The sequence below is a fragment of the Cannabis sativa genome, chromosome 8 (assembly GCF_029168945.1).
Source record: "Cannabis sativa cultivar Pink pepper isolate KNU-18-1 chromosome 8, ASM2916894v1, whole genome shotgun sequence".
Classification (NCBI taxonomy): Eukaryota; Viridiplantae; Streptophyta; class Magnoliopsida; order Rosales; family Cannabaceae; genus Cannabis; species Cannabis sativa.
In genome coordinates this window covers 41,207,427-41,225,851 of record NC_083608.1, presented here as the reverse complement: position 1 = coordinate 41,225,851, position 18,425 = coordinate 41,207,427, and the positions used below count along the sequence as shown (strand labels likewise).

General features: G+C 36.8%; 2 protein-coding genes and 1 non-coding gene across 3 annotated transcripts; 1 reads left to right on the top strand and 2 right to left on the bottom strand.

Moving 5' to 3' along the window:
• Positions 1 to 406: 406 nt before the first annotated feature.
• Positions 407 to 2,666, bottom strand: LOC115700999 (peroxidase 27). The gene is made up of 4 exons (XM_030628682.2): positions 1,984 to 2,666; positions 1,627 to 1,815; positions 1,328 to 1,493; positions 407 to 1,246 (listed from the first exon to the last, which is right to left on the bottom strand). Exons 1-4 carry the CDS (start codon positions 2,203 to 2,205, stop codon positions 837 to 839), a joined length of 987 nt encoding a protein of 328 aa, XP_030484542.2. The 5' UTR covers positions 2,206 to 2,666; the 3' UTR covers positions 407 to 836.
• Positions 2,667 to 6,266: 3,600 nt separating this feature from the next.
• On the top strand, positions 6,267 to 14,606 carry LOC115698986 (uncharacterized). The gene is made up of 2 exons (XM_061103421.1): positions 6,267 to 7,616; positions 8,841 to 14,606. Exon 2 carries the CDS (start codon positions 10,317 to 10,319, stop codon positions 14,604 to 14,606), a length of 4,290 nt encoding a protein of 1,429 aa, XP_060959404.1. The 5' UTR covers positions 6,267 to 7,616; positions 8,841 to 10,316.
• LOC115701637 (small nucleolar RNA R71) lies at positions 10,860 to 10,966 on the bottom strand. The gene has a single exon (XR_004008629.1). It is a non-coding gene; the product is annotated as a small nucleolar RNA R71 (small nucleolar RNA).
• Positions 14,607 to 18,425: the final 3,819 nt, after the last annotated feature.

The following is an 18,425-nucleotide window of genomic DNA, read 5'->3' as shown; positions in this document are numbered from 1 at the left end:
GTCTTTGTTCCGCAGGTTGTTGGTGCCCACAAACGTTCATTCCGATCATTGTAGATTTTAGCACCTACAATACCTGATTGATCCATAACAATTACCGTAATTCGATATCAGCTAAGTCTTCTTTCCTAGATCTCTAAATCAAAAGTAGCTTTATTTATCTTATTATCAAAAGCATACAATTGTGATGAGACAATATGTATTAATTTATAAAGTTAGGGAAAAGACTTAGCTATATAACACTAGTTAGATTGAGTGTGCTCATAAAAAACTTCAATTAACTAGAAAAGTTCATGCATATGTTTTAACTAGATTTTACATACAAATACTAAGTTCATTAACTATTGATCACTAACAAATACAACAAAGATAACATAAGTCATAATAAAAAGTTTAATAAATATTATAACAAAATTATTACTTTATTTATAATAAACACATTAAAATATTATATTTTAAGTTATAACTTGATTAGTAAATGAAAAACAAAATTACAGAAGTTGATTCGAACAAGATGTTGTTGTTTCCAGTAGTTATAATGTGACATGTTTTTAAAATAAGTTTTAGTAACATTGTCCTACGATAGAGAACTTTTTTTATTCCGGCCTTCTTCCGTACTAACTTAAAGAGTGACCGTCGAATTTTGATTCAATCTCATAAAACTAAATCACAATATGGTAAAAGCAGATTATTGTCGAACAAGGCAATAAATATTACCACCTGCAACCCATTGTGGCTGCAATTTTACTTTACAGCATCAAATATTATACAATATACAAACTTGTTTATTTCAAGAGCAAGAAGAAAAAAAAAGCTATCAGAAATCATTGGCACATTGATCAATGATTAACAAAAGCACAATGCTTCCTGATTTCACCAGAATTGCCAGTAAGAACTCCAATCTTTCCCATCTTCACCATAGACACAGCAAAATCCTTAGCAAAAGAGGGTTTTTGTGAGGTTGCTTGCTCTTTAACGTAGCTCTTCGTGTTAGGATCATCAAGGAGAGCTGCATCAGATTGGAATAAGCCTCTTCTTTTAGCTACAATGGTGTAGTAATCGTTATCGAATGATTTGAAGCTGCCGGGGTCCATTTCTACTCGTGTGGTAAAATCAGTAGGACCGCATTTTTTTCTCAAGGTTGCAGCATAGTTTGGATCCAATGAGGGGTCTGCATCTCCTTTGCCAGTGAAATTATACAATCGGTTGTTGAAGGCAGCACATGCAGATCTTCCAATGGTGTGTCCTCCTGAAATCCAAAAGGAGATGCTTAAAGTTGGAAAAAAAAGGTAATAATACAAATATAGAAATGTTTAAACAAAAAAGTTACCTGACAAAACAACCAGGTCTTTAACATTTAAACCCTTTGTAGCAAACATGGATTTGAGTATTGTTATGTTAGCAAAGGGAGGAGGTAAATTGGTTAAAGCCTCCAAAGATGTTGATACTTTTCCATCTCTTCTGCCGGTTGGAACATCCCAAGAGGGTCCATAAATCTAAAAACAGAGATAAAAGTTCAAATTTGTAACCTTTGTCACTTAGTGCATGCCTACTTAATTTCATCTTTCCTATTTTTTAATACAATATGCTTTTAATTGGTGAAATTGAAGTGTATTGTTGGTTAATTACCATGGATACAGCATCTCTAGCAACCAAACTCAAGATATCAGCACATGAAACAACACCAGGGCATATCTTTTCTACTGCGGATTTCGCAACATCAATGACATCAAATCCTGTTAGGCTGAGATTGGGAATGGCTGCTTTCTCTGCTTGGTTTTTACTTGTTGAGTTCAATAGAACAGAACCATCACATCCCTGCATATATACAACTCATTAGATTTTTATTCATCCATTGACTAAGTTGTGATAATAATATTAAATAAAAATATTGTCCAATGCTATGACAAACATACAAAGTAGTAAAGAAATTTAAAAAAGTTAAGAAAAATAAGACCAAGTAGATTTTAGTTACAAAGAAGATACCCTGACAAAACAATCATGAAAATGCAGCCTCAAGAGAGGTGCAGCAAGCGTTGGAACTCGAGAGATGTACTGAGATGTTGTCCTTTTAATGACAGTTTCTGCTGATGGACAAGAGCGCTGGTAGAAGCCGAGTTTCAAGCCTTGTGCGGTAGCCCTTTCGAAGACACAAAGAACAAGCAGAAGTTGATGAAAGACAAGCAAGGATAGCTTAAGACTTGCCATTGTTGGCTATAGTAGATAAGTATTATGTTTTGTTAATTGAAGGGTGAGATGGTAAGAGACTAATGTGCCTTGTTTTTATAGCTAAGAGTATGGCTGTTGACTCATTCATTTGGAGAATTAGCTTATTTGATTATCCATTACTTGTAGTTTTAGCTCAAGTTGATAGTTCTTTTAGTAATCGAAAGCATGCTGGTGGTTGTTAGCCTTACCAGAAAAAAGAAATATAAGAAGAGTTGACATCTATTGTATTGACACTTACATTTAAACAAACAAAAACTAATGTTTTAGCTTTCATGAGTTTCTATATTATTCAACAAAACTTATAGAAGAGCAAGTAGTACCAATTCACAGCCCTGAGTTTCCTTTCTTTTACTACTTCAACAAAAGTAAACTATAAGGTTCATATTATGATTACCCTTAAACTAATTCATCTATTATTAAGTTTCCCCTCCTCGAAAAACTACATGGTTCTGGATTTAAACGTAAACAAAATCATACAATTTACAATATATGGATAAGGTTTATTGAAATAGAGTACATGATTTATGAAAACTAAACCAATAATGAGTGTGTCTCACACGTTAAACAATATTCTAATACATACTCATTATGACAATATTATCTACACATGTATTTAAAAATGGACTTTTGACTTTAGGCATATCACTCTATGACATATAATTTTGCGATTGGAAAAGAATATATAATAATATAAACAGGTTGTAATAAACATTCTGTGTGAGAATATTATCGTTGATACAACAAACAACGTTGTTTGACTTGAATTGAGTTGAGAACCTAGTATTACAATGGATAGAGGGCCATTAACAATAGTTCTATATATATGAACTTCAATCCATAACTGTATAAGTGACTGGCACTGTGTATAAGAACTAAGCTAATTAAGGGTCGTGGTAATGCTAAACGACCTCGTGAAAGTAAGCCAAATTAACCATGGGATTATGGGTTGTTGAGAAAGGTTTTCATTAGGCGATGATGGCTCAATGAAAGACCATTGATGCTGCCGAGCTGGCTTCACATCATAAATAATATAAGCTCATTTTAAGAAATAAATCCACCCGTTTAAATAATAATCTCTAGATTTGAAAAGTAACGTGTACTTTTTTTTTTGTTAAGTAAAGTAATGTGTACTTGAAAATTGAAATTGAGTTAATTCTAAAAGAGAAGAAATAGAATCAACTAATCGTATCTCTAAAATCAAATTCTTTATAAGCACAAAGTTTGTAAACATGCCCCATAACATGGAATAAACTCAACATACATAGTAGATGATGTGATATTAAAGTTTATTTAATACTTTTTCAAGAAATAGCTGCACGAATCAAAGTGAAAATATATCCAAAAGTAGGCTTTGAATCATCTGCACAAACACTAAAATCTGAATATGAATAACCAACAACTTAAAGATTGTTGACATCCTTATAAAAAAACATAAAACAAACTCTTCGTTCTTTACAAATATCTCATGACTTTCTTTGTTGCAACCCCAATGATCATGTCCAGGATCAGATAAATATCTCAAAAGAACATTAACTATGAAAGCAATATCAGGTCGAGTGCAAACCTGAACATACATCAAAATTCCTACTACACTTCAACATGGGATGTTCTTTATACTTTTTTTCAAGTCGTTCTTAGGACATTTTTACTTAGTAAACTCATCTCCCTTTTAGAATAGGAACAGAACCAGCCTAACCAAAATTCATATTGAACCTTTTGAGAACACGATTAATATAAGTTTCTTGAGATAAGTGAAGAACTTTTTGATTCTTGTCACGATGAATCTCAATCTCCAAAATAAAAAATGTCTCTCCAAGATCCTTCATATCAAAATTGGTAGTCAGAAAAACTTTAGTCTCATTTAATAATGACATATTTTATTATTATATTGGAGATACGAGAGTAAAAACAAATCTTTAAAGTGAGCATTATATAATTTTGAACATTCTTTTCTTTTTTCTAAAATTATTTTTTCTTTTTAAAATTTTGTAGCATGTCTTTAATAATTATAATGTGCATAATTATGACAAAAAAATAATTAAAAAAATTCTTCTAAACGTTAAAGCACTAGAGGGTGTATTGGTGTACCTTTTTTTTTTTTAAAAAGTTACAAGTAAATACTTTCTACAATATATATACTACTACTAAATTCTTAACCTGTAATCATTTAAAATAAAATAATATAAAATAAGAAAACTTAGAGAAAATCTGTAGTATACACCCTTAAAGGGATGTCTTTGTAAACCCATTATTTATTTCGGTATTTAAAAGAGTGTTTTAGTCAATTTTTTTTTTCTTGATTCTCTATGTTGTAGTTATTTAGGATCACATATAATTTTTTTAAAAAAATTAAATAATTTTACAATATCAAAAGATAAAGTTCAAATAGTTTCTTAACACATGTATAAAAAAATATTGTCATGCGTAGAACAAAATATTTTAACTTTTTCTTTTATCATCGTAAACTATTAGAAATTTTGTGAAAATTTAAAAGTGTTCTTAAATACATTATTAAGCTTAATATTAGTGTATGATATACAAATTAAACATTCATATTCTAATATTGCCGATGGACTTTGATTACTGATAACTAAAGACCAAATCATATTCTAAGCGGATATTGAAAAATGACATTTTTCTAAAATAATTTTTATAAAGTAATTTTAAGGAATAATTACATAAGGCGTCATTTTTTGTAAAATATTTACATTTTTACGTTCAAAGAATATTTTTTTATATTTTTACGGTTTTCCAAAAAATAACACGAAACAACATAAAATCAACAAGAAAACAACATAAAAGTAACATGAAAATAATAACAAAAACACAACAAAAAATAACATACATATAACAAAAAATTAACAACAAATGAGTAAAATTTCAACATAAAAAGACCGTATTTTATATAAATAAAATAAAAAAAATCGTAAAAATGTTTAAAAATCTGTGAAACCGTATTTTTGTTGTATTTTTGTTGTTTTTGTGCAATTGTAAAATTAACCCTAATTTTAAACTAAAAGGTTTAATTGCAGAATTTTTTAAAAAGAGTATCACTTTACAAAATAACATTAAAAAAGAGAAATCAAATTATTAATCATTGACATGTGAAAAACCTGTGTCAAATTTGATAAATTGTGTCTAAATTCACATAATAACAATAGTAACATTTTTAATTACAATTTTATCATGAATTATTAATGCTAAAATTTAATACATATTTTTTTATCACACAATATTATCTTTAATAATTTTTAAATATTTAATTTATTAACGATTTTTTGTTCTTTTTAATGCTAATTTTTCATCTAAAATTTTATTGTAAATATTGTACCAATAATATTTATTTATTATATCTAGTATTACAAATAATATTATCCACCATATTTTTTTAGGTTGTATATCACTATATTTTTGAAAAATAAAATTTTAATTATTACCTTTAAGCAACTTCTCTCCAAAAAAAAAAAAAGATTTGAACTTTTCAAAGGGAAATTTGATTTTCTATACTTACATATACCTAATATTTTATTTCTAAACTAATAGATATCATCATTGAAAATATATGACTACTTTATCTAAAACCCAAAAATACCCCTCTCAAATTTTCCATATTTTTTTTAGTGCAAAAACATAAAAAAAAAAAAAATTGGTAGTCTGATGGGGTCCGATGGTAGTCCGATGGTGGTCCGATGGTCACCTGATGCTACTTTTGTATGTACAAAAATATAAAAAAAAAATGGTAGCAGATTTGGTCCGATGGTAGTCCGATGGGTGGTCCGATGGGTGGCCCGATGGGTGGTCCGATTGTGGCCCGATGGGGTGGCCCGATGGGGTGGCCCGATGGGTAGCCCGATGGGTGGTCCGATGGTGTAAATGGGGTGATGTAAATGGGGGGTATTTTAGGGATATCATAAAAATTGTCATATTTTACAAATATTAGTTATTATTTGTTTAGAAAAATAATTTTAACCAAATGTAAGCATAAAAAATCAAATTTCCCCTTTTCAAATAAACAATTTTAATATTTTTTTGCTATTTTCTACGGATCTAAAATGTAATATTTGGCGGTGTGCGTCTCTCTCTCTCTCTCTCTCTCTCTCTCTCTCATGGCGAAGAAGAGGCGAATGGTGCGAAAGCCTAGACCTAGGCTTCCTGATATTGAATCTAAGGCTAGTCTGCAAGAAGACAATGGAAATGAGGGTGCTCTTAGTTTGAATCTGGAATGGTTTGAGGTAGAAGAAGTTGTTGTAATGGAGGACATAGGGCATAGCAATGCTCGACACTCACCTTTTGTTGTTGAATTTCTTACTCCTGCGATCAGTTCTAGCTGGCAAAGGAAGTGGAATTGGAGCAAGGAGAGGATAATGAACACGGAATATTTCAAGAATCTGCCGAGAATCTTTTGAATTTTTTTCGCTAAAGAGAAGGTCCTTAATCGCAATTCTAAGCTGACCTATACCAAACCTTTGATAAAAAAATGCTAGAAGATTGCCCAAGTGGATCTTGAGGAGGTCAAAGAACAAGCTGAGACATGAAATTTTGCAGTGATCTATATGATACTTGATGCTAATCCTCCTATGACAATTTTTGAAGGTTTCATCAAGCGAATTTGGAGGCATCTTGGGATTGTGCAGATAGCAAGAATGTCTAGGGGCATGATCATGGTTAAGTTCAATGATGAGACAACCAGGAATGAGGTGTTAGAAGCTGGGGTAGTGCAAATTGATTGAAAGCCAGTCATTGTTTGACCTTGGACAACTGACTTGAACTCTGTTAAGCTGGTTAGGTCAGTCCTTCTATGGATTTGCTTACATGATTTAGGGCTCCAATATTGGGAAAACAAAAGTCTTAGTGTCATAGTTAGTACTGTTGGGAAACCAATTATGGTAGACCAACATACTAAAGATCATACTAGGGTCCAATTTGCTCAAATCTTGATTGAAATGGATATTACGGATGACCCCCCGAGATCTCTCCAGTATCTTAATGAATTTGGGCAATTAATGGAGCAAAGTATAGATTATGAATGGCTCCTAGTTAAGTGCAAGAAGTGCTCTAGGTTTGGCCATATTGCGGTTGACTGTCAAAAAGATGAAATGAGAAAGAAGCCTATTGTTTTTGAGAAATTGAAACCAGTTAATAGGTTCCATTTGCTAAAACTAATTTTGACCATACTGAAGTGGCATCTAAGAGTGGTCCAGATCAAGAGCTATGCAGAGTTGAAGCCAACACTGACAAAGATTGGCTTACTCCAAAAAAGACAGGTCATGGGAAATTGCTTAAAACTCGAAGCGCTAATGTTGAAGATGGTCATACAAGAGGCAATGCTTTTAGTGCCTTGCACTATCATGAAAGCAGTTTAGAGATCGACTACGTCTGAGAAATTTAGGGTAACTAGCTTCTTTTACCTTTATCTCATGGATAATTGTAATATAATAAGTTGGAATGTTAGAGGTGTTAATAATAAAGATAAGCAAGATGTTGTTGCTGAATTTTGCCAAAAAATAAGGTAGGAGTAGGATTAAAGAGATGTTTGATACTAAATTAGCCAAGTGGGATTACTATACTAGTGTTACTATAGAAGGTCGCCTTTTGATTGCTTGGAGGAAAAACTTTGCTAGAGTCATTGTCATTGCTGAGTCCCCTCAATTCGCTCACTGTTTTGTCAAGATGTCAGGGTGTGATACTTCCTTCTGTGTTACTTTTGTTTATGGTTTCAATATTATAGATGAAAGAAAGAGCCTTTGGGAGGAACTTGTTAAACTTAATCTGCCTGTGAAACCTTTGTTAAATCTTGGAGATTTCAATGCTGTTTTTAATGTGGATGATAGAGCAGGTGGAAACCCTATTACCTTCAATGATATTCATGATTCTTCTATGTGGCTTGCTTCAGCTCATGTTGAAGCCTTACCAAGATCTAGTTCAACTTTCACTTGGTCTAACAATCATGATGGAGATAGCAGAATTTACTCAAAATTGATCACGTGTTTGCTAATGTGGAGTGGTTTGACACATTTCATAATTCTAAATATTTGTTTAGTTGGGAGACCATCTCAGACCACTGTTCTTGTATTATTTCTAATGCTACCTCGGACAAGATAGGTCACAAACCATTCAGGTTTTATAATTTTTGGAGTAATCACTCAAATTTTAGAGATGTTGTGCTTCAAACTTGGGGGAAGCTGATTGTTGCAAAGGGTCTCAATGCAATACATCTCAAGTTGATGAGGTTAAACCATAGTCTTAGAAAATTTAATCATGATTCCATTGGTGACATTGGCAAGTCTTTTCAAGATTCAAAGACTAAGTACCTTGAAGCTAGAATGCAAGCCCAAGCTTATCCAAAGGAAGCTAGTTTTCTCGAATTAGAGAAGAAGGCTGCTAATTTTCTTGACCAAGAAAAGATGTATCTGATAACTCTATGTTATAGAGTTAATTTTTATGCTTTTAAACTAGAATATTGTGAGGAGAGTAATGAAAATGTGTCTATTTTGCTTAACTTTAATTAGTTTTAGTGTTATTTTCTATTTAGTAGTCTAACCTTTAAGTTTTGTAAATATTGATATTGTTGGGTGTGTTTTTTTCAATTAACTGTGCTTATTCTGTTGAAAAAGGAGGAACTAAATTGACAGGTAAAAGAGAGAGAAGCAAGGAAGGAAAAAAGAATACAAGCTGGAACTGGGTTGATTGCTGAAGCGGTGCTAAAGCAATGCTGAAGTGAATTCAGCATCCTGGCAGTGACGTGGAATCACGAATTTCACTTATCCACCTCATCAATTTCGGTCCAATCACTCAAATTGCATCAGCTAGCTGACATGGAAGAAAGGAGTCTCACCCTAGTGGGCCAAAGTGGAAAAGTTGGGCTTCTATTTTGGGTGAGGAGGTTGGTACCCTAAAAACCCAACATCAAAAAGAAAAGGAAAGGATTAAGTACGGGGGTCATCTTCATCAAGGAGGAGGGGACAGTACTTGAGCAGCTGCATATTTTTCTAGAGGAGCTTTTATTGCAGCAGCAAGTACACGAAGAAGAAAGAAGAGGGGACCAAGCCTAGTGTTTGAATTTTCTTTTACCCTTTCTTGATAGTCTTCTTTATTTTTCTCTTGGTTGTTGTTGTTTGTACTTAGTATTCAAAACTTTTGTAAATTGTAAGTTTGGGCAGCAGCCATGGATGTAGTGTTTTTAACTTGGATTTTAACTTTTTATTTGAATATGAGCTAAGCTTTTGAGGCTTGAATGACTATGAACTTCTAAGTTGGGTTTGATTAAATTTTAAGCTTACTTTAGTATTTGTTTGCCTTTGTTCATTCAAGTGAGTTTCATTTTAATTGATTGTTGTTTCTTGGCCATGAATAACAATTTGCTAAGCTAGATCTTGTACCGGAAGGGCTAGATCTAGTAGTTCAACTTGAATGAAGCAAGTGAAAACCTAGACTTAGGCTTTTCTTGTAAGTGGGATAGGAATATTTCATTTGCCTTGCATAACTCACCAAATTAATGCTTGAATAGTGTTCTGCTTGCTGGTTTGATATAGGAATATATTAAGCTAAATGGTAGAATTGAAGTTGAGAGTGTTGGAAAATTCTCACAAGCCTAGAGGAATTTGTTGTTATCTCTGTGCAGAATGCTGAAGTAATGCTGAACCAATGCTGTACTGACTGTAAAAAAAACCTGACTAGAAGGAATTAGTTATTCAAGCCATTTTTGCCATATTATATTTTTTATCTTGCAACCAATTTGTTTTCTAGTAGCAGTAGTTTAATTCTAGCAAGTTTAATTCATGTCATTTTTAATTTTGAATCATTACTCAACCATTTGCATATTATTTCTTTTTATTTTAAGTTGTAATTAGTTGATTTTATATCAAACTTTGTTTGCAATCCCTGTGGAGACGATCTTACTTATCACTTTATTACTTGTGTGACTGCGTATACTTGCATATATAATTTTCACAACAAGTTTTTGGCGCCGTTGCCGGGGATTGAAACTAAAAATTGTGTATTATCAACTATTTTGCAATTTATTTTCTGGTTTAAAGTTTTAATCCTATTTTGGTGCGCTGAATTTTTCTTTTTCAGGTGTAATCTAGTGTATGAACGAGCAAGAAGAAGACCTTGAACTTGCTCCTATTGACCCCGAAATTGAACGCACTTTTAGACAAAGGAGGAAGGAACAAAAGGCTAAAAAACGCTGCAATATGGCCGATGGGTTTGAAATTGGGGGTGCTCATAATGAAGCCAATCCTATTGCTTTGGCCGATGATAGAGCCCGAGCAATAAGAGAGTATGCAGCCCCTATGTTCAATGAGCTAAATCCGGGTATTGTGAGACCCGAAATCCAAGCACCTCACTTTGAGCTCAAGCCCGTCATGTTTCAAATGCTCCAAACGGTTGGTCAATTTGGTGGGTCGCCAACGGAAGATCCTCACCTCCATATTCGCTCATTTTTGGAGGTGAGTGATTCTTTCAAGCTACAAGGAGTAAGTGAAGAGGCTTTAAGATTGAAGTTGTTCCCATTTTCCTTGAGGGATCGGGCTAGAGCATGGCTTAACACTCTTCCTCCCGATTCGGTGACTAATTGGAATGACTTGGCTGAAAAATTCTTGAGAAAGTACTTTCCTCCAACAAGAAATGCAAAGTTTCGAAGCGAGATCATGTCCTTTCAACAATTGGAAGATGAGACTACTAGTGATGCATGGGAAAGGTTCAAGGAGTTGTTGAGGAAGTGCCCACACCATGGTATTCCCCATTGTATCCAACTTGAGACTTTTTATAATGGTCTCAATGCGGCTTCTAGGATGGTGTTGGACGCTTCGGCTAATGGAGCCATTCTTTCCAAGTCTTACAATGAAGCTTTTGAGATTTTGGAAAGGATAGCTAGCAACAACTATCAATGGTCAACTAATAGAGCTCCTACAAGTCGAAAAGTAGCGGGTGTTCTTGAAGTAGATGCTTTGACCGCTCTAACCGCTCAAATGGCCTCAATGACCAATATTTTGAAGAACATGAACATGGGAGGAAGTGTACAACCAGCCGCTGCCATTCAAAGGGCAGAAATCTCTTGTGTGTATTGTGGTGATGGGCATACTTTTGAAAATTGCCCCTCAAATCCAGCTTCGGTGTGTTATGTGGGTAATCAAAACTTCAACCGCAACAACAATCCATACTCAAATTCCTACAATCCGGCATGGAAGCATCATCCGAACTTTTCATGGGGAGGTCAAGGGGCAAGTTCAAGTGGAGCACAACAAGCACAAGGAAAGCAATCATTTCCACCGGGTTTTTCTCAACAACCAAGACCTCAACAACCTCACCAACCTCAAGGCTCTCAAACTAGTTCTTTGGAGAGCTTAATGAGAGATTATATGGCCAAGAATGACGCTGTAATTCAAAGCCAAGCAGCATCTCTTCGGAATCTTGAAGTTCAATTGGGGCAATTGGCCAATGATTTGAAGAATAGACCACAAGGCACCTTGCCTAGTGACACCGAAAATCCAAGAAGAGATGGGAAGGAACATTGCAAAGCGGTAACCTTGAGAAGTGGAAAAATAATTGAGTCAAATGTGGCTGCAAAAGGCAGTAAAGAGCCCTCTTCAATCCAAAAAGAGGGGGAAATGAAGAAAAAACCAGCAACTTCACCGCTGAAATTCCCCATAGTTACGGCATCCGGTCGACATTCTGCTGCAGCAAAGCCTTTGCAAAAGCCACCTCTACCATTTCCTCAACGATTCAAGAAGCAGCAAGACGATGGGCAATTCCGGAGATTTCTTGATGTTCTAAAGCAGCTCCACATCAATATACCTTTAGTGGAAGCTTTAGAGCAAATGCCAACCTATGTGAAGTTTTTGAAGGATATCTTGACAAAGAAAAGGAGGCTTGGGGAGTTTGAAACTGTCGCCTTGACGGAGGGCTGTAGTGCCATGTTGAAAAGTAAAATCCCACCCAAATTGAAAGATCCGGGTAGCTTTACAATTCCAATTTCTATTGGGGGTAGAGATGTTGGAAGAGCTCTTTGTGACTTGGGAGCTAGTATTAATCTCATGCCGATGTCTACTTTTAGGAAGTTGGGAATTGGAGAAGCGAGGCCAACCACCATCACTTTGCAATTAGCGGATCGTTCCATGGCTCATCCGGAAGGGAAAATTGAAGATGTGTTGGTGCAAGTGGATAAATTCATTTTTCCGGCTGATTTTATCATTCTAGACTATGAGGCCGATAGAGAAGTTCCGATTATTTTGGGACGGCCATTTCTTGCTACCGGAAGAACCTTGATTGATGTACAAAATGGGGAACTCACTATGAGAGTGAATGATCAAAAGGTTACTTTTAATGTGTTCAATGCTATGAGATTCCCGGATGAGATTGAAGAATGTTCACGTTTGAGTGTGATTGATTCTATTGTGGCTGAAAGTTTTCACAAGGAAGTGTGGAAGGATGAGAAGGTGATAAGTTCTCTTGAAGATCTTGAAGCTTTGAGTGAAGATGAAGAAACCCAAGTTGCTTGGGTTGAGCCGATGCAACCTTTCCCTAAATTCAAGAGATCTTTTGAGTCTTTAGAGTTGAAAGAAAGCAATTTCAAGCCTCCAAAGCCTTCCATCCAAGAACCACCAAAGTTAGAGCTGAAACCTTTGCCAAGCCACCTCAAATATGCTTATTTGGGGGAGAATGAAACGCTGCCAATAATTATTTCAGTGTGTTTGGAAGCTGAAGCTGAAGGTTTGTTGCTAGAAGTGCTGAAGAAACATAAAAGAGCGATTGGGTGGACTATGGCAGACATAAAAGGGATTAGTCCGGCGATTTGCACGCACAAAATAATCCTAGAAGCTGGCTGTAGTAACTCCATTGAGCATCAACGAAGGTTGAATCCTGTTATGAAGGAAGTAGTGCGAAAAGAAGTGATAAAGTGGCTGGATTATGGTATTGTATACCCGATTTCAGATAGTTCATGGGTTAGTCCTGTCCAATGTGTGCCAAAGAAAGGAGGAATCACGGTGGTGGCTAATGCGAACAATGAGTTGATTCCTACTCGAACTGTGACAGGTTGGAGGGTATGTATGGACTATCGGAAGCTCAACAATGCTACTCGGAAGGATCATTTCCCGCTGCCATTTATTGACCAAATGTTGGATCGTTTGGCGGGAAAAGAGTTTTACTGCTTTCTTGATGGTTATTCGGGTTACAATCAGATTTCTGTAGCACCAGAAGATCAAGAGAAAACCACCTTCACTTGTCCATATGGCACCTTTGCCTTTAGGAGGATGCCATTTGGCTTGTGCAATGCTCCCGCGACTTTCCAAAGGTGTATGATGGCTATTTTCTCGGATATGGCTGAAAGTATTTTGGAGATATTCATGGATGATTTCTCTATCTACGGGGAATCATTTGGGATTTGTTTGGAGAATTTGGAGAGAGTGTTAGCCAGATGTGAAGAAACCAACTTGGTGCTTAACTGGGAGAAATGCCACTTCATGGTTCAAGAGGGTATTGTGTTGGGTCACAAAGTGTCTAGAAAGGGGATAGAAGTTGACAAGGCAAAGCTAGAAGTGATTGAAAAGTTACCAGCCCCTACCACGGTGAAAGGCATAAGAAGCTTCCTTGGACACGCGGGTTTCTATAGGCGCTTCATTAAAGACTTTTCTAAGGTGTCCAAACCCTTGTGTAGCTTGCTTGAACAAAATAGGCCATTTGAGTTTACCGCTGAATGTAATGAAGCATTTTCAAAGTTGAAGACAGCTCTTGTTACGGCCCCCGTGATCGTAGCACCCGATTGGTTATTGCCCTTTGAACTCATGTGTGACGCAAGTGATTTTGCCATTGGGGCTGTTCTTGGACAGCGGAAGAATAAGACCTTTCACTCCATTTATTACGCAAGCAAAACTCTTGTTGATGCCCAGATTCACTACACCACTACTGAAAAAGAGTTGCTAGCGGTGGTTTTTGCCTTTGAGAAATTCAGATCTTATCTTGTGGGAACCAAAGTTGTTGTGTATACTGACCATTCGGCAATCAAGTATTTGATAGCCAAGAAAGATTCTAAACCGAGGCTCATTCGTTGGGTTTTGTTGCTACAAGAGTTTGATTTGGAAATTCGAGACAGAAAAGGGACAGAAAACAAAGTGGCGGATCATCTCTCTAGGTTGGAAACTAACAACCACAGCAGCCACTTAGAAGGAGAAATACAAATTCAAGACTCATTCCCAGATGAGCAACTGCTAGTGGTAGAGCAAACACGGGTACCATGGTATGCAGACATTGTCAATTACTTAGTTGGAGGTGCCTATCCACCTGATTTTACCAAGCAAGGCTCAAACAGTTCCTTCATGATAGCAAGTTTTATTTTTGGGATGAGCCATACTTGTACAAGCAATGCCCAGATCGTATAATGCGGAGATGTGTACCAATGAGTGAAGTTAGAAGCATCTTGGAGCATTGTCATTCAGCTCCTTATGGTGGCCATTTTGGTGGACAACGCACGGCTGCCAAAGTCTTTCAATCAGGATATTATTGGCCCTCTATTTTTAAAGATGCTCATGCTTTCGTTCAACAATGTGATCGCTGCCAGCGAGTGGGAAATATCTCCGCTAGGAATGAGATGCCTCTTAATTGTATTTTGGAGGTGGAATTGTTTGATGTGTGGGGTATTGACTTTATGGGGCCTTTCCCACAATCCTTTGGGAATCTCTACATCCTAGTGGCGGTGGATTACGTATCAAAGTGGGTAGAGGCAATTGCTAGTCCGAAGAATGATGCTCGAGTGGTCATGAAATTCCTTCATAAACATGTCTTCACAAGGTTTGGGACCCCTAGAGCTTTGATAAGTGATGAGGGAACACACTTTGTGAACAAAGTGTTGGCTGCACTCTTGGCAAAATATAGTGTAAAACACAAAATTGCCACTGCCTATCACCCACAAACTAATGGGCAAGTCAAGTATCTAATCGAGAAATCAAAGGCATATTGGAGAAGGTGGTAAATCCCAACAAAAGATTGGTCCCAACGCCTAGATGATGCACTTTGGGCATACCGGACAGCATACAAAACACCTTTGGGTATGTCCCCATATCGATTGGTGTATGGGAAGGCGTGTCACTTGCCGGTAGAGCTTGAACACAAAGCTTTTTGGGCTATAAAGAAGCTGAACTTTGATCTCCAAGCTGCTGGAGAAGCCCGCTTGTTGCAATTAAATGAGCTTGAAGAGATGAGGTTTTTCTCCTATGAAAATGCCAAGTTGTACAAGGAGAAAACTAAGAGATGGCATGATAAGAGAATTCAACACCGAGTATTTGAAGAAGGGCAGCAAGTGTTGTTATTCAATTCAAGGCTGAAGTTGTTTCCAGGAAAGTTAAAGTCTCGTTGGTCGGGACCATTCACCATTGTCAAAGTGTATCCTTTTGGAGCTGTGGATATCAAGAATGAACAGTCCGGAAGAGTATTTCAAGTGAATGGGCAGCGACTTAAACACTACATCGGAGGGGAGGTTGATCGAACAAAGACCTCCATCACATTGGAAGAGGCTTGAGGAAGAAGGCCTCGGGTTGTCAAGGCTTTAGTTAATCACATTTGGGCAACCCGAGTGCGGAGGAACAAGATTATATGTAGTTATATATACACTATGTAATAAGTTTGGGGTGTGCCACCCCTTAAAAAAAAAAGAAAAAAAAAAAGAAAAAAAAAGAAAACGAGAAAAAAAAAGAGAAAAAAAAAAAACAAGAACAAAAAGAAAAAAAAAAAAAAAAAGAAAGAAAAGAAAAAAAAAAAATATATATATATATATATAGCTATACATAGATACTTACCTATATAGTTATATATATAATTCTAATTCTCTGGTGTGGTGGTTTTGATTTCAGGTGAAAGCAAAATGGAATGACAGTAAAAGAGTTGCTGCAATCTGGTGTGAGCAAAATTGCTTGATGAAGCAGTAGGTCCCAGTACAGCATTGGATTAGCATTCTTTGACTTTTACGAAGCAGGGATGGTTGCAAAATGAAATTGCTGAAGAAATGCTGTAGTGATGCTGTACTGGGAGGTCTGGGTTTCAAAAATACTGGAAGTGAACATACATGCTCACTGATTGAGGGGTTTTCTTCTAAAAAAAAAAAAAAAAAAAAAAAAAAAAAAAAAAAAAAAAAAAACTTATCATAGGTTTTAGTTTGTAATGATAAATACATTTATATGTCAAAAAAAAAAATAAATAAAAAAAAAAAGAAGAAGAAAACCCCCAAATCAGCCTATCCCTTTCATCTTCCTCTCCTGAAAACCCTAGCCGCACACCACCTTCAACCTCTCCCTAGCCGTCCACCATTGCTACACCCCAGTCAATCTCCAAGCTCGAACCCAGCCGCACCATTCACCCCTGCACAGACCACTCCCATCCGCACACTACTCAACCTCATTCACAACCCACCATTCGAATCACCAAAATCGCACCAGTTCACCATTGCTACACCCCAGTCAATCACCAAGCTCGCATCCTCAGCCCGAACCACCACTCTACAGCCTTCACCATTCCACAGGTTCGAACTCGTCTTCACCACCGAGCCCTAATTTCGCACACCTTCGAGCTGCTGAAATTCACTCCTCCACAACCCGAACCACTGCCTTCACCCATCACCATCTCCGACGACAGCAACCACGCACCACCATACTCGACAGTTCCAGCACACCGGTGAAGTGAAGAGAGGGTCAGGGCACGAAAAATTTGGCCAAGCCGAGCCAATTCCTGGTTTGTATCTTGAACCGTTCCTTGAATGAAATGGATACTTGGAGATAATTTTGACTTATGCTGTTTGGAAATTGTTGAGGTGGAGAAATATTGAATTTGTTCTGTTTATCTGTGAATATACTGGTGTGTGGGTTGATATTGTTGAAACAACATTATTGTGGCTGACTTTTGCTGAAACAGAGGACAAAATGCCGAAAATTAAGAGATGTGCTCATAAGCCTCCTGAGAGAGATGCTCGGGAAGCTAAGAAATTTGTTTCACCAGCTGCTGAAAAGAAATACCTTGATTCAGTTAGCCACAAAGAATTCTATGTCGAGAGAGGTATGATAATAGGGGATGATGACTTTGGCAGTATGCCGCCATGGCTGATTGAGAACATCAAGAAAAGGAATTGGCTGCAATTGTGCGAAGACCCGGCATCTGCAGTTTGCGAAGTAGTAAAGGAATTCTATGCAAATTTTTTGGCGCATGAACTGCCAGCTGAGATTATAGTGCGAGAAACTAAAGTGAAATTTTCTGACAAAGACATCAACCATTACTACTTGCTCAAAAATGTGACGTGTGAGTTCTCCAAGGATGTCGGTAAGCTCACTGATGAGCTGATGCACAAGATTGTGCCTGAATTGGCCACTCCAGAGGCAGTGTGGGAAATCGATGGGCGTGGTGTATTCCGTTTTAAACGGACGGATCTGAAGCATGATATCAAGTGTCTTTATAATTTCGTGCAAACTACTTTGCTGCCTACGTCACATGACTCCACCGTGAGTCGGGAACGGATGTGGATGCTCTATTGCATCGTGAAAGGCAAAAAGATTAATATTGGCAAGGTGATGGCGAAGGAGATTTTTGACTGTGCACACCGAGTAAAAGGGAAATTGTTTTTCCCGTGCCTCATTACTGAAATGTGCCGATGTGCCAATGTACCAATGTTGAATGATGAAGATCCAGTTCCACGAAAGGGGGTAATTGGTTTCGGGCCTGATCGTGCCCCAAGACGCTCCACTCCATCCACTGCCACAGCTTCCACTTCAAGAGATCCAGTGGAAGAGCGGCTGTCCAAGCATGAGGCCTTACAACAACAAATGTGTGAGCGGCTGCAGACTCACTGGAACTATGAAAGGGAACGAGACGCATGGATGATGCAACATCTTCGTCGCAGCCAGTCCAAAACAGCCGCTGCCTTTCCTGCTTTCCCGGAAGAAATCCTTGCACCTTGGGGCTCCGTCGACAACGAAGAGAGGGACTCTGGTGGTGGCGATTCAGATTGTTGAGGGAGTATTTCTTTTCTCCTGAGTTAATTACCTTAGTTTAACTGTGATGTGTTAGTTAAGTGTGCTACTGTTTGTGTTTGTTATGTGTTTACTGTGGTTGTTCAATTTAGTAGTGTGTGTAGTAAGCTTTGAATGTGTTGATCATTTCTTTTGTCATGTGTGTTATAATTTGTGTTAGCTTGCAAATGAGAAACATATTGCTTGTAT